Here is a 25,267-nt window from a genome sequence, read left to right as displayed (position 1 = left end):
AGATGTTGACTGCAGCCATGAAATTAAAAGACGCTTGCTTGTTCCTTGGAAGAAAAGCTATGACCAACCTAGACAGCATATTGAAAAGTACAGACATTACGTTGCTTACAGAGGTCCATCTAGTCAAAGCTATGATTTTTCCAGTAGTCATGTTTGGATGTGAGAGTTGGACCGTAAGGAAAGCTGAGCGCTGAAAAATTGATGCTTTTGAACTGTGGTGTTGGAGAAGACTCTTGAGAGTCCCTCGGACTGCAAGGAGTTCAAACCAATCAATCCTAAAGAAAATCAGTCCTAAATATTCATCAGAAGGACTGATGCTGAAGCTCCAATACTTTGGCCACCTGATGAGAAGAACTCATTCATTTGAAAAGACCCTGATGCTAGGAAACGTTGAAGGCAGGAGGAGAAGTGGACGACAGAGGATGGGGTGGTTGGATGGCATCACCGACTTGATGGACTTGAGTTTGAGCAAGATCCGTGAACGTTGGTGAAGGACAGGGAAGCCTGGCGTGCTGCAGTCCATGGGGTTGCAAGGAGTTGGACACGACTGAGCGATTGAACTGAACTGAACCGATGCTCAGTTGTATCCAACTGTTTGCGACCCCATGGACTGTAGCCCACCAGGCTCCTCTGTCCATGGGATTTCCCAGGCAAGGATACTGCAGTGGGTAACCGTCCCCTTCTCCCAGGGATCTTCCCAACACAAGAATTGAACCCATGTCTCCTTTGTCTCCTGCATTGCAGGTGATTCTTTAGCGCTGAGCCACTGGCGAAGCCCTGAACTTCAGTTTGCTTTTCTCCAAGACAGAAGAGTTACCTCCCACTGACATGGCTGGCGTGAGGGTGTGGGTGGTGAAGCACTGGAAGGGCGGGTAGGCATGCAGCAGAAGGCTCGAAAAACGTCAGGGTCCTCCTCTTTGTTGGCCCAAAGGGAGCAGAATGTTGCTGGAAGAGGTTTCTCCCTCCTTCAGCAAGAGCAAACTGTACGACTCCCCTTCCCTTTTCTTCGGTTCTTTCCTCAAATTTTATTTTATTTTAAATATTTATTTTATTTTAAAATATTTAATAAATTAAAGTATGTTTTCCTCCTGTCCTTAGGGGCTTAACAGAATCATTCCTCCTCCAAACCCTGTAGTCAAACAGCCGTCCGACTCCCAGCTCTGTAAAGGTCCTTCTTTCTAGCACCTTGTCACAGAGAACATGATGAGACAAGAGTAATGATAAAAGAAAGCATCATCCTTTTGAGACAATTTGTAGTTTTTTTTATCATCTCTCATTCTACAGGTTCCTTATTCTTCTTAAAATTTTCATTCCCTTTTGTTGTTGTTCACTGCTCAGTCGTGTCTGAGTCTTGGGACCCCACGGACTGTAGCCTGCCAGGCTCCTTGTCAGTGGGATTTCCTAGGCAAAAATCCTCAAAACGAATTGCCATTTTCCCCTCCAGGGGATCTTCCCGACTAAATATTATCTTCTAAAGGAGTCAAGTGTGATATAAAAGCTATTTATTTTGTGCCAGTTTTTATTAAAGGATCACATTGTATACATAGGATAACGACTAGTAAGTAAAGATAAATATCCACAGAAACAAAATGAAAATGGTAGCAGATTTATTTTGACAATTGCGCATTGGGTAGTTTTTTTGTTTTCTAAACTTCTTGTTGAGAAAAATGAGTATGTGTGGCTTTTGTAATGGAAAAATAAGATACCATTTATTTATTTATTCAATTAAAGTAATCCTCAGGATTTTTTTGTTCTAGGCGAAAACTGTGATTGGAAAGAACAAATCGCTGTAACTGTCTCATTTTGCTCAGGATATTTACAGAAATTCCTTCCTGGGTTATGCTTTTTAGCATTTCCTCGAAGGAATTATTGGAGCTTTTAAAATGAAGCCAGAAATGACCTGATGAGATCTCTGCTTAAGAAAAAAAGAAAGATAACTAAACAAATGGTGGACTGGCCAGTTGTGAATCTGGAGGCGGGAGGCCCAAGAGGACCCTTTCTAGGGGTCTGAGCACAGTGATGGGCTGCCCTGGAGCAGAGACAGTGAGTCAGAGAGGCAGGAGCAGATGTGTGAAGCAGGCACGGCGGAGTCAATCTTTCCAAAGTTAAACTGCCTTTTTTTAATACTAGACTTCCCTCCCGAGCCAGCAAAGGCACCTCGCCTCCCAGTTTCATGTGTCTTTAAGTAGCATCACGTTCCGCCTTGTTGCCCGAGACAGAAAGGTTTATTTCTCTCACCTCACATCCAGTTCATCCTCAGATCTTGTTAGTCTTTTCCCCTAACTCTCTCTTAAGTACATTCATATCTCTCAGCTCCTTACTTGAAGCCACCACCATCTCCGGCCTGAGTTTGTTAAGAAGTTTCCAAATGGCTTTCCTTTGGTTTCAGTCTTGTTCTCTTTCCTGGCATTTCACCAGAATGATTTTCCTAAAGTGAAAATCTGATCCTGTTAACCCCTCTGCTTTAGTGACCTTTTGGTGCTGTTAGGAAACAATCCAGACTCTCACTTGGATTCCAGGACTGCCCGAGCTAGACCCTGCCTCCTGCTGTAGGCTTGTTCCTTATTATTCCTGTCCTCACTCTTGTTCCTTGACTTCACTTGGATCTGCCCAGTGCTCCAGCTCTCCAGTGCCCCAAGTCTTTACACATACTGTTCTCTCTACCTGGAACACTCCTGTTTCTCCTCCTTCCCATAACCTCTTTAATTCCTTGATATTTCAACTGAAATATCACTGTGCAGAGTGGGACTTCCTGAGCCTTTGGTTAAATCTTCAAGACCTTTGGATGTTCATAGCAGAACACATCACATGTACATCTACAGTAACTTCTCTACATACAAATGAGTTCTGTTCTGAGAGAGCTCATTCATAAGTCCAATTTGTTTATGAGTACAACAAAAACTAAGGCCTTCCCTGGTGGCTCAGGTAAAGAATCTGCCTGCAATGCAGGAGCTGCAGGAGACATAGGTTCTATCCCTGGGTTGGGAAGGTCCCCTGGAGGAGAGAATGGCAACCCACTCTAGTGTTCTTGCCTGGAGAACATTAGGTGCTAAAAAGGTTGATAAATCAGACAAAGGAGATATGAAAGGAAGGAAGGAAGGGAGGAAAGAGAGAAGTGGAGGAGAAAGGAGTGGAAGGAAATAAAAGGAAGAAGAGAAGAGAAGGAGGGAGGGAAAAAGGAGGGAGAGGAGGGAGGAAGAGAAAAAGGAAGGAAGGGGAAGTTTTGCAAATCGAAACTACAGAGATTCTAGTGACGTTTGGAATGGAGCAGGGAAAAAATAGAGCGGTCAAAAACATTCTGAGACTCATTCATTGACCAACTGGGTATGAGGCCATACTGTTAAGAGTGGGTTAAAAAGAAAGCAGAGTAGGTTTTGGTGGAAGCATAATGAGTTCAGTATGAACGTCTGGTACAGAAGCTCAGTTGACAGTTCGAAACAGGAGATCTCATCTCAGCTGGGGCTTAGGAGAGACATGTGAGCTATATGAGACGACTGAAGTGAAGGGAGTAGGTGAGATTCCCAGGGAGAGTATATGGAGCCAGGAGACAGATGAGGCTGGAGTTCGGAAGACTCTAAAATGTGTTAAAAGTAACACAGCCCCAAATGGAGTCCTTTACCCTAAACTCTCATCACAAAACCCAGACTCACCTTGATTATAGTTTCAGCCTCTCCCAGAAATGGAGTCTTAAACCCGTAAATGAGGATCACCTGGCCCAAGAGAGCCCTGCGGAAGGTGGCCTTGTCACAACCTAGTGTAACAGCTTTGCTGGTGGAACTTCCTTGCCCTGCTCCCTTCTGCTCATGAAACTCTCTTCTGTGCTTCTCCTTTCTGTGTGCCAGATCCATGAACCATTGAATAAGCTCAATAAGATGTTTAAAGTTTACTCAGTTGAATTTTCTTTTTTCTTTTAACACACTGAAAGAAGACATAGCAAAGGAGCCTCTTAGTGGCAGCCAGGGACTTCACATTGCATCCTACATTTATAGGGCTTGTAATGGCACCCTACTCCAGTACTCTTGCCTGGGAAATCCCGTGGACAGAGGAGCCTGGCAGGCTACAGTCCTTGGGGTCACAGAGAGTCAGTCACGACTGAGCGACCAATACAACACAACCACAGCAAGCTCCTGAAATTGCTCAGAAGGAATTTGAAAGAGTGAGGGGGATCTGATCTTGGAAGCAGGGAGGGAGCATGAGCTCCCCACAGTGGTTTTTCATGACTTGTTCTTTTAAGAAACCCTTTGTGTTTCTGACGGTACAATGCATTTATGATATTTGTTTTTCTCTAGGTTTCTTGAATTGAACAGAGCTGATATAATTAACACCCATTTTGTTTGTCCGAACTTATTTATTTAAAATTTTGTGTTTATTGCAACATGCCATTTAAAGCCTATATAGCTTTGTACCATATGTTTGACTGTAGACTGTAAGAAATCAGTAAAGGTACTTGTATTGCTACAACATATGTTACAAAACGCAGCTTTTAAAACCACTTCTACTCTTCCCACCCAACCCACTTTTTAGAAGTTTTACATCCCATTAATAGAGTGGTCCACCTCTAAGTGAAAACTTTGAAATGGGAGCAGTAGCATGGGAGTGGATTCCATTTTTAACAGCTTGTCCTCTACGAAAGGACAGCAACCTTGGTGTCGGTATATTCTGAGAAAATGAGGGCATTTCTAAGAAGAGAAGATAGAGTTGAGACTTATTAATAAACCCTGATTATAATTTCAGGTTTCCAGGATCTTAAAAGACTAGGAAGTAGGATAAAAGGAGAGGAAATTAGTGTTTAATTAAAGCAAAAGAAGTACAGTGTTGTATTTATCTTTATGTAACTAAAAACCACAATTCTGAAGAGTGGATTAGAAAAGTCTTTGTTTTTACTCTTCCTTGATTTCCTTTGCTGCCATTCTTTCAATCTGAAATAGATAATATTCTGGCTCTAATATTTATACCTCAGTGTAAAATTAAAGAGCAGAAAATAAAAGACAAGTTGCAGAAGGCTAAAAATAATTTTGAATTTCCTTTTAAATAAGAAGAACTTAGAGCTAGTATATTTAGAAGTCAGTTAAAAAAAAAACTATGTCATAAAAGATGTGTTGTATATGTTTACTAGTTTGGTTTGCATTAACAATAAACTAGGACAGATTATCAGTAGGAGATTATTCTGGTTTGTTTTACCTCCAGACAAGTTTCTTTTTTGTTTAATGCTTTCTGTGTAATTACAGGGTGTGGGAAAAAACAAGATTGTTGATAGATTCCTTCACCTGCTCAACAGACCCCGAGAATATATCCAGCTGCACAGGTAAGAGGATGAACCCACAGCCTCTTAGGATCTGGTCTAAGCATTGATTTTGCTCCTAGTGCAGTTTAAAAATACTTTCTTAAAAGCCCACTGTTAATATACCAGTTTATTTCTCTTCCTTCTGCCCTTATCTCTCCTCTTCTTAAAAGGTAATAAAATCATGCAAAATTTATGTTTGAAGTGACTAATGCTTTATAAACATGAATTAATAGATATTTTGTGGACAAAGTGATGAACATTGCATTCAGGGAGTAGTTTTCATCAGGATAAAGGCTCTTAAATTAGAAGAAAAGAATGTAGAGACTAAGCTCACTCTCTTAACAGGAACTTAACGTAGCTCACAAGGAGAAACAGTAAACTGTGTGAATCTCAGGTGTGAGATAAGGAATTCAAAAATATGAGGAAGTAAATTATTACTCTTGCCTTCTTGGAAAACACTTTATGGATTATTTAGTTTTGTGTGGTTTGCTGGTCCAAGGATAGCTTTTAATCAGATAGATTTTCTCAACATGGATTGTTTTTAGCTTTATTAATGAACTTGGTCTTAATCTTTCTAAAGTACAAAATATGCAGCAGATCCACCAAAGGAGAGAGAAAAAAAATTCAGGAGTATGCCAAGTAATAAGCAAATTAAAACTAGATTCAATTGTTATTGTTTCAATCCCAGGAGATTAACAAAAATATTGTGTAGTGGAAATAAATCCTGGATTGAGTTACAAGAATTGATTTTTGTTTTGAGTCCTTTTACTAGATAATGGTGTGTTTTTGAGAGGAAAATGTAGGAGAAAAGAAGGTAAAGTTAGTGGACCAAAGAAGAAAGAGAAGAGTACCAGAGTAAAGCTGTGAAAGTGAAGTCACTCAGTCGTGTCCGACTCTTTGCGACCCCATGGACTGTAGCCCACCAGGCTCCTCAGTCCATGGGATTTTCCAGGCAAGAGTACTGGAGTGGGTTGCCATTTCCTTGTCCAGCGGATCTTCCCAACCCAGGGATCGAACCCGGGTCTCCCGCACGGCGAGCAGACGCTTTACCGTCTGAGCCACCAGGGCCGAGTGGTGGTCAGAAGCTCCCTCTTGGCACTTACCCCTCTGGTTGTGAGGAAGTTACTGGTTCCAGATTGGCCTACCACAGTGCACGTAAGTGTGCTGAGTCACTTCAGTAGTGCTGAGTCTTTGTGACCCCATGGACTGTCGCCCACCAGGCTCCTCTGTCCGCGGGATTATCCAGGCAACAATGATGGAGGGGGTTGCCATGCCCTCCTCTGGGGGATCTTCCCGAATCAGGGGTCAAACCTGGGTCTCTTATGTCTCCTTCACTGGCAGGCAGATTCTTTACCACTAGCGCCACGTGACTCACAGACACTGGTGAAGGAACAACCACTAGAGACTGGTGAGCTGAACAATTACCAGAGCTCCCACATGGTTAAGAGCCTTCACTAAACTTACTCCTGGGATCCAAAGATATATCCTGTGAAATCTGTGCTTTAGAAGTGGCGGATTCATGTTGATGTATGGCAAAGCCAATACAATATTGTAAAGTAAAAAAGTATATAATAATAATAAAATAAAATAAAAAACTAAGATCTTGGGAAAAAAAAAAGTAGTACTGGGTTGGTAGTAAGCCCGTGTGACTGACAGAAGCAAACATCTCTGGAGGAAAAAGATGTCAATTCAGGACGACAGTGATTGGAAGCTATTAGCGACCATAAGATATATCTCAATTTCAGTCATGTTAAAGTGTAAAATATAAAAAGATGAGTATCCTAGAATTAATAAAATAGGACATCATTAAGTGAAAACTTTTCAGATTTAAAACAGTGCCTCTAAGATTTCACTATCTAAAGCCAAAAATGAAATGTCCACACAAACTAATAAACTACTGTAAACCCACATATAAATGATTACAGTCCTCCAGAATACTCCCCATAAGAATGTGTTTTATACACCAGTACAGTATACTAATGCATGTATATGGAATTTAGAAAGATGGTAACGATAACCCTGTATGTGAGACAGCAAAAGAGACACAGATGTATAGAACAGTCTTTTGGACTCTGTGGGAGAGGGAGAGAGGGTGATGATTTTGGAGAATGGCACTGAAACATGTATAATATCATATAATAAATGGATCACCAGTCCAGGTTCAATGCAGGATATAGGATGCTTGGGGCTGGTGCACTGGGATGACCCAGAGGGATGGTATGGGGAGGGAGGTGGGAGGGGGCTTCAGGATTGGGAACATGTGTATACCCGTGGCAGATTCATGTTGATGTATGGCAAAACCAATACAATATTGTAAAGTAATTAGCCTCCAATTAAAATAAATAAATTTAAATTAAAAAAATTAATATAATGGAAAAAAAAGTAGGATAAATCTGTCCCTAGAGTAAAAGCTATTCTATGCTTGCCTTAATAAATTTAAAAATAACTCTTGAAAAAAAAGCAAGGATGTTTGTTACTTAACACTATTTTTTAAGTTTTTCTCGTACAAAATGATTTTTAAAATGAAAGGGTTAGATGTTGGGGAGAATATGTGTTGGAAACAATTAAGCTGATTCAGAAGTAAATTAGCTGCTTAGCTGAACAAACTTACCATTGAATGAAAGAAGACTACAAAATCCAAACATTTATCAACAGAGCATTTACAGTATCAAGCATTTGATAGACTACTACTAGACATACAGATAAGCAGGAAAATTGGTCAATAGAAATAGACCCCAAAATGACAGATGATTGAGTTAGCAGACAAGGACTGTAAAACAGTTGCCTTAAATATGTTCAGGCATGTAAAGGGGGAATCAACATAATGAGGGAATAATTAGGAATTCTCAGTACAGAAATAGCAACCTTAAAAATGCAGTCTCAGTTCAGTTGAGTCGCTCAGTCATGTCCGACTCTTTGCGACCCCATGAATCGCAGCACGCCAGGCCTCCCTGTCCATCACCAACTCCCAGAGTTCACTCAGACTCATGTCCATTGAGTTGGTGATGCCATCCAGCCATCTCATCCTCTGTCGTCCCCATCTCCTCCTGCCCCCAATCCCTCCCAGCATCAGGGTCTTTTCAAATGAGTCAGTTCTTCACATGAAGTGGCCAAAGAATTGGAGTTTCAGCTTCAGCATCAGTCCTTCCAATGAACATCCAGGACTGATCTCCTTTAGGATGGACTGGTTGGATCTCCTTGCAGTCCAAGGAACTCTCAAGAGTCTTCTCCAACACCACACACATATGGGCAATTAAAATCTCAAAAAAAAAAAAAGATGGGGAACAAAGCCTGGGGCAGAATATTATTTGAGGATGTACTGATGGAAAAATTCCCAAATTTTTTGAAAAGCTTTAAATCACCAATCCAGGAAGCTCACTGAACCTCAAGCAAGATAAGCAGGAATCCACAGCAAAGTATGTTGTAATCAAATTGTTTAAAATTGAAAGAGGAAATCTTTAAAACTGCCCACAAAATAATTAAATAAATAAATAAGGCATATTATATATGAGGGGAAATCATAAAAATGACCACTGATTTGTCATGAGTAACCACAATTCAGTGAAATGGTTGTTTTTCAATGGCCAAAAGAAGAATAAAAAGTTAATAGACATTATTATATCTGGCAAAACATTTGTTAGAAGTATAGACATTCTTAGATGAACAAAAACAGAGTATTTTTTTTACCAGCAAACCTGTATAATATGAGAATTACAGTTCAGTATTCTCTGTGAGCGCAGATAGAAAAATTCTTAACAAATATTAACAAATCAAATTCAACAATATGTAAAAAGGATAATACATCATAACCAAATGGGTTTTAATCCCAGGAATGTAAGGTTGGTTTAACATTTGAAATCAAATAATGTAAACCACTCTATTTACAGCATAAAGGAAAAGCCATATAATCATTTCAGTCATTGCCTCTGTCCCCCTGAAAAAAAGCCAACAAACAAAAAAATTTGGTAAAATGCAATGTTCATTCATGATAAAATGTTACAGCAAATTACAAATATCTGGAAACTTCCTCAACCTGTTAAGAGGCATCAGTGAAAAACCTATAACTAGCTTGTATTTACTGGTTTAAAAAAAAACAAAACTAAATACCTTCCTCCCAAGATTGGGGAAAAGGCAAGAATATTCATTGTTCATCATTGTGCTAGAGGTCTTTGCCAGTGCAATAAGGCAAGAAAAAATAATAAATGGCACATATAATTAAGTAGAAGAATTTAAATTTTCTTTATTTAGAGACAGCATGATTATGTACATAGAAAATTCTAAGAAAAAAACTATCACAACTAGTAAGTAACTTAAGCAAGGTCACAGGATACAAGGTCAAGCTACAGAATCAGTTGTATTTTAATATAAAAGCAGTGGACAATGGGAAAATTAAAGTATTTAAATACTATTATAAGGCACAAAACATTTAGGAATAAATTTAACAAAATTTGAGCAAATTTTAATTTAATAATTTTAACTGGGATGACTAGGTAGGTCATCTCAATTCCTAAGCTTTTATACCTCACTTACATAGCTTTGGAAAACTTTTTGCCTATTTTTATATGTTCTCATAGTTCTTCTTTGTATGAATTATGCCTTATATTCTTTTTTTAAATTTACTATGTCAAGATGACAAGACTAGGTGTTTTCCAGATATAGAAAGAAATAAGAAACATAGTCCTATTTTAAGGAGCTGTAATACTGTTCGTATTTGTAATTATTTCAGTCTTTTATGTTGTACTGAATCTAAAAAATTAGCTCCTTATTTCTCTCACCTTTAAGCCTTTTCACCAGTTTTTTCTTCCTACATGGACCAAGTTTGGGGAAAATAATGAAAGAATCGAAATGTTGAACTAGTTTGCTAGTTTTTGCTTAAATAACTTTCATTTGTAACATATCATAGTTCTACTTTTTGAGCCACAAGACACAAAGCAAGACTCGTATTTTACATTTTAAGGATGATACAGTGAGCATTGCAGTTATTCATTCTTAGGAGAATTTGTGCTGTTTTATCTGTTTGATTTTGGTTGTATTGTGTTTAGTCCAGACTGTTTAGTGGTGCCCTTAAAAATACGTCCAGAAACACAGAAGTCACTTTATGTGAGATTCCTTTTGAATGGTGGGGCAGTTTTTAAATTTCTGTATATTGGACATTAAAATATTTTTAAAGAAAGATATGTTAGGCTGAGCTAGCTCAATTGATTCTGACAATAAGCAAAAAAGGAAGCAAAGAAACATAACATACTTAGTAATTATTCCCGAGTCTGTGTCACCATCACATTCATTGTAAATAGGCCTTTTGCTTATAATTCATTGTCTTAAATAGTTGTAAGATGTTTTAATAGATCTTATTTTTCTAGGAATTATTTCTTGTCATCTAGTTATTGGCATAAACTTGTTTATAATGTTGCTTTATGATATTTTGATGTTCTTTGGCCCAGTAATGATATCATTTTTACTCCTATGTTGGTTATTTGCCCTCTTTTTTTTCATGGTCGGTTTTGCCAGGGAGTTATCAGTGTTTTTGATCTGTTTAAGCAGCCAGGTTTTGGCACTGTTGAGCCTCTCTTTTGTGTGTTTCTTTTCTATTTCAATGACATCTGATTTTATTATACCCTTCCTTTTTGTCTTTGGATTTAATTTGCTGCTTATTTTTAAACTTTTTTATATGAGTGATTAAATAATTGATGTTTAACCTTTTATATGTGTTTGAAACTATCTATCTTGGAGTCTCTTTTTGAGTCTCAGTTTTCTCATCTCTGTTGAATAGAAGTGGACAGGGTCATCTTTCAGATCTGTATTCTAGTATCTTTAAATAGGAAAGAAGAAGACAGTATTCAGGGTGCTGTAGAAAGTTTAGAAGATTAGAGATAAGGTCGCCCCCTATTATTTTTAGTAGATTGGTTTCAGGACCCCATGGGGGCTAAAACCCACAGATGCTCACTCAAGTCTCTTATATAAAATGGTGCAGTATTTGCATATAATTTGTACACATCCTGCATATACTTTAAATCATCTTTAGGTTACTTGTAATACCTAATACAATGTAAGTGAATGAAGTTGCTCAGTCGTGTCCAACTCTTTGGGACCCCATGGACTGTAGCCTGCCAGGCTCCTCCATCCATGGGATTTTCCAGGCAAGAATACTGGAGTGGGTTGTTATTTCCTTCTCCAGGGGATCTTCCCGACCAAGGGATTGAACCCAGGTCTCCTGCTCTGCAGGCAGGCTCTTTACCATCTGAACCACCAGGGAAGCTAGTACAATGTAAATGCTATGTAAATTGTAAATACAGTATAAATGCAGTGTGAATAGTTGCCACATGACAAATTCACGTTTTGCTTTTTGGAACTTCTGGAATTTTTTGTTGTCCCAGATATTTTCAGTTCAAGGTTGATTGATGCAGAAACTCTGGATACAGAGGGCTGACTGTACCATGCTTTACTTTCTGCCTAGAATGTCTCCTGTACGTTCATTGAGAAATAACAAATAATAGTGAAGAATTGCATGTTGATTATATCCCATGGTATTTCTGATTTTGGCTACATAAATATATGGATACATTGTCTATGAAGAAAAAGTCTAAATTCAAAATGTAGTAAAATTTTCAGATGGATTTGTATTATTTTTGCTATAGCCCTCATTGCTATATCATTGATTGATGATAGTATTACAAATATAATATCCACTTCAATAGGCATTGGGATACCTCTGTCAGTATTTGATATTTAATTTATTATGTAAAGTTGGAAGTAAAAAATCTCCAGTTCTGTTTAAAATATATATTTTGAAAGGCGTTTCAACATGAAAAATTTTCTTCTCTATTATGTATAACTTAATGGCTATATTTACCATACAACTTAATCTGATGAAATTGTCATTAGAGAAACATATGTTTTTAAAAACTTAAAAATAGCAGTTGAAAAAATGTTCGGAACTTCTCTGATCTATGGGTGACTTACTTAAGGTCATTAACTGTTTATTTTAGGTTCCTTTTAATGGATTTGTGATGTTACCATCTAAATAATCAGTCACACTCAATTTAGTTTATGGATGTCATTCCAACAAAATTAGTTATGAGTCATTAAAAACATATCTTGATAAGTAAAACCATCACCAAACATGCATGAATAAAACTTATAACCGGTATACTTTTGAGGATGGCCATCTTATGTTTTAAGATCAGATCTCATAAAATGAGCAAGCTAGGCAATTCATATTTTTTGTTAAAATCAAGATTGCCCTAAGAGTATGATTTAGATAACTTTAAGGATTAATGCGCGTAATGACTTCTATGGTACTTATTTCAGAAAAGAGGAGACTACATGACTCACATTTGTGAAGTGCATTTATTTACTTCTTTTTTCCCAATGTTACAATAATGTGACATTAAATTAACTTGATATGGCAATTTCTGTAGCTATATTTCTTCCTTGGATAAAAGTACACTTTTGTATTAAAATTAAAATCAGAATTACCTTAATTTTGAAATATGTTACCAGATTTTTTTTTTAATCTGCTACCCTTCGTATATGGAGATGATGGCACAGGTCCAATCATTAGCATGACCTAAGTACTTGTTTATTTTTCTAGTATTGGTGTCCATTGTAAATATAGAGTGCTCAGGTCCACCAGGGAAGTCCCAATTTTCTCTTCTGTGAGATTTTCCCAGTGTATGCTCAGCTTACTCCAGACTGGACTATTCTCTGTCCTACTGACCTCGTTTTGAACTTGTATCCATGCCGGTCTTTATTCCTCCCTCTAAAATGCACTCTGTTTCTCCTAGAATCCTTCAAGATTTGGTCCACTGTTAGTTCTACATGGAACTTTTCTGATTTGTCATTCTGGGTGTAAATTTCCCTTCCTCTGAAACTCCATAGAACTGAATTTGTACCATTATGGTAGAAAGAATATGGGTTTTAAATATAAAATTATGTCTTTACCATTAACTTTGTGTGGTCTTGAACTCGAGTCCTTATTTGCTTATCTAATAAGTTGAAATAATGCCCTTCAAGATGGTTGTGAAAATCAAGGCAATATGAAAAGGACCAACCATAATATCTGTACATTTTAGGCACCTAGATACTTAGGCTAACTCATAAATAATAGTTTCTTGCCATGTACCCCACTTTCTCTCACTCCAAATGGCATTGTAGTTAATTTCTGTATCTTATTTCCACCTCCTCCTTTCCCCTGTCTTGTCTCCCTAGCTAAATAGGGAATTTTTTAAAGGCAGGAGTCTGGTTTATTTATTATATATTAATTCATTTCACCTGATTTTTATTTATTAGATTCCTGTTGTTTGCCAGGGGCTGTTTAGGATACTGATGACGTACAGATGTTCTTAGTATCTGTAGGGGATCGGTTCCAGGACTCCCCTGGACACCCAAATCCAGGGATGCTCAGGTACCTTATATGTGGCATATTATTTGCATATAGCCTACATATATCCTCCCATATATTGAAAACATCTCTAGATTACTTATAATACCTAATGCATTGTAAATGCTCTATAAATAGTTATAAATGCAGTATAAATGCTATATATATATATAGTAGCTGGATCACAGCAAATTCAAATTTTTGCTTTCTGGAACTTTGAGTTTCTTTTCCCAAATGTTTTCAATCCACAGTTGGTTGAATCCTCAAATGTAGAACCTATGGGTGTGGAGGGCTGACTGTATAGATGATGATATTGATTATTGACTAGATGTCCTTGCTTGCCTGTCAGTGAGCGGCAGTACACCAGCATTTAAGATACAGTGATGTATAGAAGCCAAGAAAGAAACATACATAAGTTCTGTGAGACCCTTGAAGAGAGGTACCCAATCCTCTGAGTATATGCATGTGATTTGGTGGAAAGGGTCTGGGGAAGGTGACACTCAAACTGAGTCTTCAGGGATAAGCAGTAGTCTTCTAAGTGCAGAACACGGAACAAGTCATTATGGTTGATGGCATATGCCATATATATGTGGCACATATTGAAGACAAGCTGTCTAAAAATAGGAAGTGAGAGGCAGCTTGGGTAGCGTGGCACGTATGTGCGTAGATGCTAGAGCTGATGCCAAGAGGAAGACATGGGACTTTGTGGGGACTTCATGGGCCTTGCTGAGGTTGGATTTTATCCTGAATGCAATGTGATGGAGTTAAAGCAAGAAAGGTCATTAGGACCACAGTCTGTGAGTAGATCAGAGTTAGATGAGGTTTAATCACAGAGAACATGAGGAGGTGATTGCAGTCGTGCAGATCAAATTGTTGAGGTCAAACAAATATACTGGCAGTGACCTATTGAAACAGGTGTAACTTGCTAATTTTTGATTGATAGCTATATGGAGGCTGAGGGGATAAAAGAAAAATGGATAAGAGGGCACTACTGCTTCAATTGGAGATGCTTGTTGTTAAAACTCTTGTTTTTCCCTTTCATATTTTTGTGTACTTTTTCTTCACAAAATCAAATGAGATCAAGTGAATTGCAAAACTGTAGCATCAACCTTCTCCGCATCGAATATTCTGGAATGAATGATGACATGCTTTAAAAAGCACCGCATAATTCAGCGTATCAGGCTTTCCTCAGACTGAAGAAAACTGAATGTGACAGTATAAATTTTAAAATTCACAAAGTCCCAGAGGGCAAGTAGATATATCGGGAAGAAATAGAAAAACAAAAAGCTTCTTTTGAAGTCTCATGGAAAAAATTGTGATTGAGCCATCAAGACCTTCTTAGCACTGATCAGAAGACTAGAGAACTGGAAACATGTCTGATGTCAGAGGTGCTAGGATAGTCCTTCTTTCTCATCTTCCCCATTACTAACTGGAAAAGGCTATTTCAGACACATTTTTATCAGCAGTTAATAGTTTTCCCACCAAGGATGTCTTCTACTGCCCCCTCCTTTTTTACAGAATGAAGTATGCCAGTACCTCTCATTTTTCCATGTGGATCTTTAGCTCTGTAATAATTTTTTACTTCAAATCCATTTAAATTCCTGTGTTTGCTTTTTCATAAAAAAAGTACATGTTAACTACTCTGTTCTACACTGTTTTCAAATTGTAACTCATTTTTGCTCACAATTGTCTGAGAGCAGCACCATTACCGCCTCTTTTTTTGCAGATGTGTACAGAAGCGCAGAGGTGAAACACTTGTCTGAGGTCACACAGCTGGCTTCATATATTCTGGCTTCAGCCTGATGCTCTGGCCACTGTACTGCGATGTTTCTTGACTTTGTCTCTCTGATCAAACATTATTTTAGTGATGGTAGCACATCAGTAAGTACCTCACCAAAGTACTAGCCATGTGTTTAAACTGTTGGCCAAGCAGTTCTTACATGCTGTTACTTCATTATACATGTAATAGCTTGATTTTTTAAAATTCTAACTTCATGTTCCTAATCCTTGCCCAGCCTGATCCCAGAGTCTTTCCTTTGGCCAGTTATTCCATATTTTCCCATTTTTTCCCCAATAGTAATATCCTTATCAATTTCATTTTCTGTTTTCTTCTCTGTTCTCCAGACTACTAAACTTACTTTATCTCTTAACACATCTTCCCTGAGCGGTTGTTGCTCAGTCGTTAAGTGGTGATTCATGTCCGTTGAGTCTATGATGCCATCCAAGCATCTCATCCTCTGTCACTCCCTTCTCCTCTTGCCCTTAATCTTTCTCAGGATCAGGGTTTGTTTCCTTTAGGATTGATGACCCCTGAGAGGTATCATCAGTAAACTTAACAGCTCTGTTTTCTCTCCTGTCACCCAGGTAATTCATAGAAACGTAAACTAGATCAGTGCCTGTGATCTTTTACATGATGCTCCTGCCAGGCAGACACTGCTTCAGTTCTCTGCGTGCATCGACCAAACAGTTGTTACAGTAGGTTATAGAGACGGGTGAATCAGAGCTGCAGACCAGCCCTCAGCTGTAGATCCTAGCAAGCGGTCTGCTCTAGACTGTCTTGGAAGAAAGGATTAGGAACAAGCTGGAGTTTTATTTCCTAAGTCACAAGCTGAATAAGCTTGAGAACCACTGATGCAGTGTATATTTTTTCTTAGTTTTGTTAAATCCCTTGCCACTAGAGAATAGCTACATTCTTTTCAAGTGTTGTGTACTTTTTTTTAGTCTGAGAAAAACTTTAAAAATCAAAAAAATGTAAATACAAATGTATAGTACATAACATAGCCAAACTTGTTGCTCATATTTAACAACTATGAATATTTCTTCAATTTGACTCTACTCTTCTTTCTGTAGAAAGAAAACACTAATAATAGCTAAAGCCACCTTTAACAACCATGCCAATCTCATCTCCCCTCCTTCAAGTCAATCACTGTTGTCAGTTTAGTTTATAACCTTCCAGTCCTTTGTATGTGTGTGTGTGTCTTTAACTTATAAAGCAAATTCATATTAAGAAAATAATTATTTCATGCTGAAGTATTAGTCGCTCAGTCGTGTCTGACTCTTTGTGACCCCCATGGACTGTGGCCCACCAGGCTTCTCTGTCGATGGAATTTTCCAGGCCAGAATACTGGAGTGAGTAGGCATTCCCTTCTTCAGGGGATCTTCCCTACCCATGGATCAAACCCAGGTCTTCTGTGTTGCAGTCATATTCTTTACTATCTGAGTCCCTCCATTGTAAAAATCATTGATACTCCGTTAGGGGGAGTGATTTTTTAAAATTTTTAGTCCTTAGTTGTAATAAAAATAAACAATATTACAATTGTTTCAATATCAGATTATCTTAACATACTTAACATCATATCCCAACCACTTACACCCGCTCCCCTCTCTCTGGACCTCTCCAGTCAGCATTGCCTACAGGTTTCTCCCAGCAGCATCCTTAGGTAAGCCAACAGAATAATGAAGTATCTTGGGCCGGTGCCATATACTTCCCAGCCATCTTTTAATTCGTTAAGATCTAAAATGGTTTTTTTGTTGAGCTTTATAAAGTGCCGTCCCTTGTAAGTGAGACAGATATTGTTGTAGCCAGACTGTTCAGATGATGGCAGCAGTGACAACGTGAGCAGAAGGAGAGGGGGTGAGGTGCTTAAATTAAGCAAGTAGATTTGCGTCCTAATGGGGTCGCTCGGCTCACAACTCTGTTAACTATTTCTCTTAAGGGAGATATATCTGTAATGTTTTGTGCAAGAAGAGATAAGAGCATTGCTGGAAAATCTAAGAATTATTTCTTTATTTCCTCTGACTCTATTGATTTATGCATCCAAATAGTCAACAAATACCGAATTCAGGTACTCTAGAAGAAGAGCCAGGGATGTGTTTGTGTAAGTAATTTTAGAGGCAGAGCTTTTTGGGGAAGTAAAAGAGTCAGGATAAAAAGGCTGGGGAGAAGAGGTGGGTTTAGATAAAGTCTCATCTCAGCCTCTTCACAGAAAGCTCTGGAGCATGAATGCAACTACCCGGTTGCATTATTCCACCTGGAAGCAGAGGGCCAGCCTTTTTTGCCCCCATATCTGTGAGGCATTAGTTACAGGCTGCTCTTTAGGAGAAGAATGAAGGAGAACCTCTAGCTACCCAGGCAGTTCTGGACAAAGAACTCCCCGTTAGTGGCAAACAGTTTTTTGAATGAGGGTGCAGCTGTGAGCTTTTAGAAGTCAATGCTGCAGTAGCTGTGGAATGAGTGCCTTTGGTGGCAAAGGAGATCTGGGTAGGACACTGCCAGCATCTACTACCAGAGACCTTTACTGAGGTCATGTTGAGGTCATATTCTAGGGCTTGAGAAATACAGTAATGAACAAGAAGCCAAAGTCATTGCTTTCATGAAGCTTTCCTTCTAGTGGTAAAGAGAAGATATGCAAGAAACAAATAATTCAATAAACTGAAAAATACCGATACTTCTGTTTGTTGTTCAGTTGCTAAGTCGTGTCCAACTCTTTGCAACCCCATGAAATGTATCACCCTGTCCTTCACTATCTCCCACAGTTTGCTCAGATTCGTGTCCATCGAGACAATGATGCCCTCCAACCATCTCATCCTCTGTCACCCCCTTCTCCGCTTGCCCTCAGTCTTTCCCAGCATCAGGGTCTTTTCCAGTGAGTCAGCTCTTTGCATCAGGGGCCAAAGTATTGGAGCTTCAGCTTCAGCATCAGTCCTTCCAATGCATATTCAGGGTTTATTTCCTTTACTATTGACTGGTTTGATCTCCTTGCTCCAGATGATATACAAATATCTATAGGGTAATGTGATAATTAGTAAATGGATAAGTTTGGAAGCAATAACTATCTTTTGTGTTGGAATTTACAGCAAGACATTCTAACATTTTAGCAGCTTTGTCTCTTGGAGATTCAGTGGTTGAACTGACCTATTCTATGATGGATCCATAAGTGATTACTAATTATAGTAACTTGGGGCTTCTGAGAACTTGGACTGTTGATAGTATGGAATAGGACTCCAGCCAATAGCAGAAGATACCAGACCTAGCTTGAATCTGAGCCAGGGGGAATAGGGTTTTCAGGAGTAAGGATACCAGTACCAGTGGGAAGGTTGGTGTGATAGTCAGGTAATCAAGGGGACAGAGGCAGAAGTAGATGAGACTTAGGAGATTTATAACCTCTCTGAGCAAGATCAGTAAGTTGCGTATCTCATTTCCTGTTTAGAATAGGAAATCAGGAACTGAGCAGAGCTGAGCCTGTAGCTTAGTAAAACTGAATAAAGTGAGGATAGCACTAGGAACTCTGCAGTCTACTAACAAAGCATCTTTGCTATTACACCCATCACATCCTGAATATGATTTTCTTTTTACCAACTCTCAGTGGTAATGGTATAGTTCAGTTCAGTTGCTCAGTCATGTCCGACTTTTTGCGACCCCATGAATCGCAGCACGCCAGGCCTCCCTGTTCATCACCAACTCCTGGAGTTCACTCAGACTGAGTGCCATCGAGTGCCATCGAGCCATCTCATCCTCTGTCGTCCCCTTCTCTTCCTGCCCCGAACCCCTCCCAGCATCAGAGTCTTTTCCAATGAGTCAACTCTTCGCATGAGGTGGCCAAAGTACTGGAGCTTCAGCTTCAGCATCATTCCTTCCAAAGAAATCCCAGGGTTGACCTCCTTCAGAATGGACTGGTTGGATCTCCTTGTAGTCCAAGGGACTCTCAAGAGTCTTCTCCAACACCACAGCTCAAAAGCATCAATTCTTCGGCACTCAGCCTTCTTCACAGTCCAACTCTCACGTCCATACATGACCACAGGAAAAACCATAGCCTTGACTAGACAGACCTTAGTCGGCAAAATAATGTCTCTGCTTTTGAATAGTTTAACTAAGTGTTAGTGTTAACTAAGCCAGCCCTCATGTAATGGACAGTGGTTTAAAAGATTTGTGGGAAAAAAAAAAAACAGCAACAACCTGGGTTGAAAATAACATTAATAATGTAAACATAAATAATATGAAATCGGCAGAAATTTATGTAAGTATAACCATTGATGGAGCATCTGATTTGATTGGATAGAGACAATACGTACTCTTGAATAAGGTTACAGAGGACACCACATATGACATATTCACTCCAAATGATTAAAAACAAAATACTGCCACAAAGATTGAACGAAAACTTGCACAAAGCACTACAGGATGTCACTAGTTTGATATAAAAATGAGACCTTTAAATCAAAGCCAAAACTATTGCAATATTTTGTAATGAGGTAGGAACTGACCATGAAAATCTTTTATACTACACAGTCTCACCACTTCTAATCTCACTGCAAAATATTTAAAAGATCTGTCATACCTACCTGTCTGTCTTTTACAAAGTCAGGAGTTCACAACTGGTTGATCTGTCTGTGTGTTAATGGCTGTCAGAGAGTGCTACATAACAGATAATTTAAAAATTAGAAAAACATTTAATTTGATCCTTAAATCTGGAGGTCATGCTTTAGCTGTAAAGTAGAAAATAAGTCCTGGAAAAAAAAAAGCTTCTCTGGAGAGAATGTTTTTGAATTTGATGTTTATAACTGTTTCAATTAGTTTTTTGTGTGGCTGAAAATAATGTATGTCACTGTGATATTACGATATAATAATTATATGTTTGGTCTTCATTCCCTTTCTGGGCAGAAGAGCTTCTAAAACAGTTTCAGTTTCTTGTGTGATAGGGAAATCTTTTCCTAAAATATTTGGTCTTTGTCTCCAGTTCTAAGACCTTGGGAATCTCCAGAGTGATAAGAGAGTCTAATAAGATGACTTTACATCCCTAGAGAATTGTCGAGTATGGAAAACCCACACATTTGGTGCCCGAAGTAGAAATAGAATGTAATATACTCCTAAAATTTCTCATGTCTGCACACTAACACAGTTTAAAATACAGTTTCCTACAAATGAAGAGTTTCAGTGGTTTTTGAACCCATTCGTTCAAAATATAAAACATGACACTGTCCAAATAGTTTGCAAAAACACTGATGTCAGGAAAGATAGAAATTCCCAAGCCTAACTGTAACAAAAACCTTTATATGTTTTGATAGATGAAATTGAAAAATGCGGGGACTCCCCTTGGGGCCCAGTGGCTAAAACGCCACAGTCCCAATGCAGGGGGCCTATGTTCGATCCCTGGTCAGGGAACTAGATCCCACATGCTGCTTCTAAAAATCCCAAGTGTCACAATGAAGACCCAGCACAGCCAAATAAATACTTAATTTGAAAAACAGGAGAAAAAAAAGTGTGCGTTGAGCTCCAGGGAATACAGTCCATGTTGCGCCTCTGTTTGGAGCTATGTGTCTCTGTGAATTCTTTGTCAGCTATAGTTAAGTGTTGAAGTAAACTCAATGTAGACTGGACCTTTAAATCACACAAATAATAAAGTGTGATTAATCACATTATTCTTTCTAAAATATCCTTTGTTAGTTTTTAACGAGAGCAAAAAGTTTTTTTGTATTATTAACAAATATAATTTTAAAGTATTTTTAATATAAATATATTTATTTTAATTGGAGGCTAATTACTTTAAAATATTGTATTGGTTTTGACATACATTAACATGAATCCACCACGAGTTCCCCATCCACATCCCTCCCCATCCCATCCCTCTAGGTCATCCCAGTGCACCAGCCCTGAGCACCCTGTCTCATGAATCAAACCTGGACTGGCGATTCATTTCACATATGATAATATACATGTTTCAAAGCCATTCTCCCAAATCATCCCACCCTCACCCTCTCCCACAGAGTCCAAAAGACTGTTCTGTACATCTATGTCTCTTTTGCTCTCTCACGTACAGGGTTATCGTTACCATCTTTCTAAATTCCATATATATGCATTATTATACTGTATTGGTGATTTTCTTTCTGGCTTACTTCACTCTGTATAATAGGCTCCAGTTTCATCCACCTCATTAGAACTGATTAAAATGTATTCTTTTTAATGGCTGAGTAATACTTCATTGTGTATATGTACCACAGCTTTCTTATCTATCTGTATGCTGATGGACATCTGGTTGCTTCCATGTCCTGGCTATTATAAACAGTGCTGCAATGAACATTGGGGTACACGTGTCTATTTCAATTCTGGGTTCTTTGGTGTGTATGCCCAGCGGTGGGATTGCTGGGTCATATGGCAGTTCTGTTTCTGGTTTTTTAAGGAATCTTCACACTGTTCTTCATAGTGGCTGTACTAGTTTGCATTCCCACCAATAGTGTAAGAGGGTTTCCTTTTCTCCACACCCTCTCCAGCATTTATTGCTTATAGACTTTTGGATCACAGCCATTCTGACTGATGTGAAATGGTACCTCATTGTGATCTTAATTTGCATTCCTCTGATAATGAGTGATGTTGAGCCTCTTTTCATGTGTTTGTTAGCCATCTGTATGTCTTCTTTGTTTAGTTCTTTGGCCCATTTTTTGATTGGGTCATTTATTTTTCTGGAATTGAGCTGCAAGAGTTGCTTGTATATTTTTGAGATTAATTCTTTGTCAGTTGCTTCATTTGCTGTTATTTTCTCCCATTCTGAAGACTGTCTTTTCACCTTGCTTATAGTTTCCTTTGTTGTGCAGAAGCTTTTAATTTTAATTAAGTCCCATTTGTTTATTTTTGCTTTTATTTCCAGTATTCTAGGAGGTGGGTCATAGAGGATCCTGCTGTGATTTATGTTGGAGAGTGTTTTGCCTATGTTCTGCTCTAAGAGTTTTATTGTTTCTGGTCTTATGTTTAGATCTTTAATCCATTTTGAGTTTATTTTTGTGTATGGTGTTAGAGAATGTTCTAGTTTCATTCTTTTACAAGTGGTTGACCAGTTTTGCCAGCACCACTTGTTAAAGAGATTGTCTTTTCTTCATTGTATATTCTTGCCTCCTTTGTCAAAGATAAGGTTTCCATAGATGTGTGTGAATTTATCTCTGGGCTTTCTATTTTGTTCCATTGATCTATATTTCTGTCTTTATGCAAATACCATACTGTCTTGATGACTGTGGCTTTGTAGTAGAGCCTGAAGTCAGGCAGATTGATTCCTCCAATTCCATTCTTCTTTCTCAAGATTGCTTTGGCTATTCAAAGTTTTTTTGTATTTCCATACAAATTATGAAATTATTTGTTCTAGCTGTGTGAAAAATACTGTTGGTAGCTTGATAGGGATTGCCTTAAATCTATAGATTGCTTTGGGTAGTATACTCACTTTCACTATATTGATTCTTCCAATCCATGACTATATTGATTCTTTGGATCCATGACTGTATTGATTCTTCCGATCCATGATAAAGTGTTTTAAGGTATTTCAACTTTAGTTAGGCTGTTATTTCTATATTTGTGTACTTAAGAGTGGATCTTCTCAATAAAACAAACAAACAAAACTTATTCATCATGCACTGAGAGCCACTGACCTAGAATAGACTCCACTGTTATACATGTCATTCTTTACCACAATCATGGGTTTCCACCTCTGCCTGCCTTCTTAGTGTTGTCTCCCAAGGGCAGGGGCATTTCTTTGAACTGCTTCCTCCAGCATGATTTCAGGAATACGGTAGGTGTACAATATACTTTTGTTAAGCAGATGGATAGATGCAGTGTCTGTCTTCCCGTTCATCTTTGAGACATCCATTTAGATAGTCCTCTGTCTGAAGTGTAGAGATGATTGGCCCTCCATTCACATGAGATGAAAGTCAGATTCTTACACATGTACCCCAGTGTTCATTGGAGCACTCTACCCAATGCACATAGAAGCCAGTACCATGGTACTGGAGTTTGATAAAAGAAAAGAGCTATCTTCAGAGTCAGTCAGCAGGGAGAGAAGAGACAGGGCTCAATTCTGTCTCTTCCCAATCTGGAGTTGGGTCACACTTTCATGAGTTAGGTGAGGAGGGTTGGTATACAGAAGCACTGGCAGGCAGGTTTTGATTGGAGGGCTTTGAAACATGGCCATTTGTGGTAAGGTGTGCTAAGGGGGCTTTAGCACTGGGTCTTCCTGGACAACAGACCCTTCACCTCTGAAAGGGATCCCATGTTCAGGTCCTGGTCATGTCCTGGTCCTTTGGTTCCCTGGATGCTATTGGGAGATGAGGATAGAAATTTTGGTTCCAGGTATTATTTGAGTACAAAATGTTCTCCTCTGCATATGCTTTGCCTGCATGACCTGCTGTTTTGTTCTACTGTCTTTGAAAAATAGCTCAGTAACTTGTTAGAAACAGGATACAGTCAATTTGGGCCAATTCTGAGGTTACATGAACAAATAAAATGTTTCTTAAGTGTAAAGTGCTTTCTGTGAGACAGTAATTCAACTGGGAGTATAGAACTGAGAAATACTTAATGCTTCAAAGAGGAGACGATCTTTTGAGCTGAGCCTTTGAGGAACAGACCTTGATGCTTTGTCCCTCTTTGGCAAAATGGGGAAAAGGGAACGAAAAACTTCTCAGAATAAGGGCACACACTTGGGCACGATGCATAAGGAATTACCAGAAACTCAGGACAGCCTAGGGCCCCTGACTAGCATAGCTGACTGAAACGTGTCCACTTCAGCAAATGTTGCTGAACACCTAGTAGATGCTGGTCACTTTCCTAGCATGAGTGACTACATCAGGAACAAAAGAGCCAAAAGCCGCAGACTTCATATTTATACTCTAATTACTAGTGAGAGAGAGGGGTTTTCCTAGTGAGAAAACAAGATACTTATTTAAAATATACAGTCTGTCAGATAATAAGTGCCATGTGGAAAAATAAGGCAGGAAAGGGGGCCAGAGTGGGGTTTACCATGTTCATAGATAGGCCAGAGAAGGCTGTCCTGAGAAGCTGGCTTTTGAGTAGCCCTTAGGCATAGTGCCTATTTCCAGTCTTTTGCCTCTATAAACATGCCTTTTATATTTTAAGTTTTATCTGTGTAGTAAGTACTTTTTTTTCTTTATGGTGGGACTGTCAAGCTTCTCAGACAAACCTTGAATACATAGAAATAATACCGAAACTCAAGTGAGAGAACAGGACAAATGAACCACACCCTCACTTTCATCTTGAAAAAATAGTTTTGCCCAGGAGACGAGAGAACTTACAAGTCCCAATGACCTAAGCTGCTTATATCTTTAAAAGGTGCAGTGGTTGAAATGCCCACTAGAACCCAGTCAGAAAATACTGTGCACACTGCCTCTTCAGCATCGCTCAGGAAGCTCTCCACAGTGATTATCCTGACACAGTTCATAAAGCAGTGAAAAAAAACGGTTGCCACTTTATGCCCACTCATTTATTTAATTTGAAGTTCAAGAAGTGTGCTAGATACAGGAAGAGGAAAAGCAGCCAGAGGCTGAGCTGGCTGTGTTTGGTCAGCTGTCCTCCGCCCACCCTGGTGTCTGGACAGCAGCTCCTTGTTGGTGTTTCCCTAAGGGTATCATACACATGTTTGTATTAGAACAACTGGGTATGTTAAAGAGTAGCATTCAAAATCTCCATCGCATTTTAAGAAAAAAATGAAAATGACAAAGACATGTGTTAAAGGACTGCTCTGTCCTGTGCTCTCTAATTCCTCAGAGGTATTAATGTTTATTCCTTTTCCTCTGCCGTAAAAATGACACTGGAAAATGGGCTGGGGTTA

At 38.7% G+C, this 25,267-nt stretch overlaps 1 protein-coding gene across 4 annotated transcripts in view; it reads left to right on the top strand.

Annotated features, from left to right (window-relative positions):
- VWA8 (von Willebrand factor A domain containing 8) overlaps positions 1-25,267 on the top strand; it is a 383,224-nt gene that overhangs the window by 150,783 nt on the left and 207,174 nt on the right. For all 4 annotated transcript variants that reach the window (XR_011259328.1, XM_069601241.1, XM_069601242.1 and 1 more), the window contains one exon: positions 5,229-5,305. Coding sequence is in view for 3 of the 4 variants with exons in the window: in XM_069601241.1 (XP_069457342.1) it covers positions 5,229-5,305 (77 nt within the window). In the remaining variant the exon portion in view is untranslated. The remainder of the gene's footprint in view (positions 1-5,228; positions 5,306-25,267) is intronic.

The sequence above is a fragment of the Ovis canadensis genome, chromosome 10 (assembly GCF_042477335.2).
Source record: "Ovis canadensis isolate MfBH-ARS-UI-01 breed Bighorn chromosome 10, ARS-UI_OviCan_v2, whole genome shotgun sequence".
Lineage (NCBI taxonomy): Eukaryota > Metazoa > Chordata > Mammalia > Artiodactyla > Bovidae > Ovis > Ovis canadensis.
The sequence above is the reverse complement of the archived record's forward strand: the minus strand, read 5'-3'. Positions and strand labels throughout refer to the sequence as shown.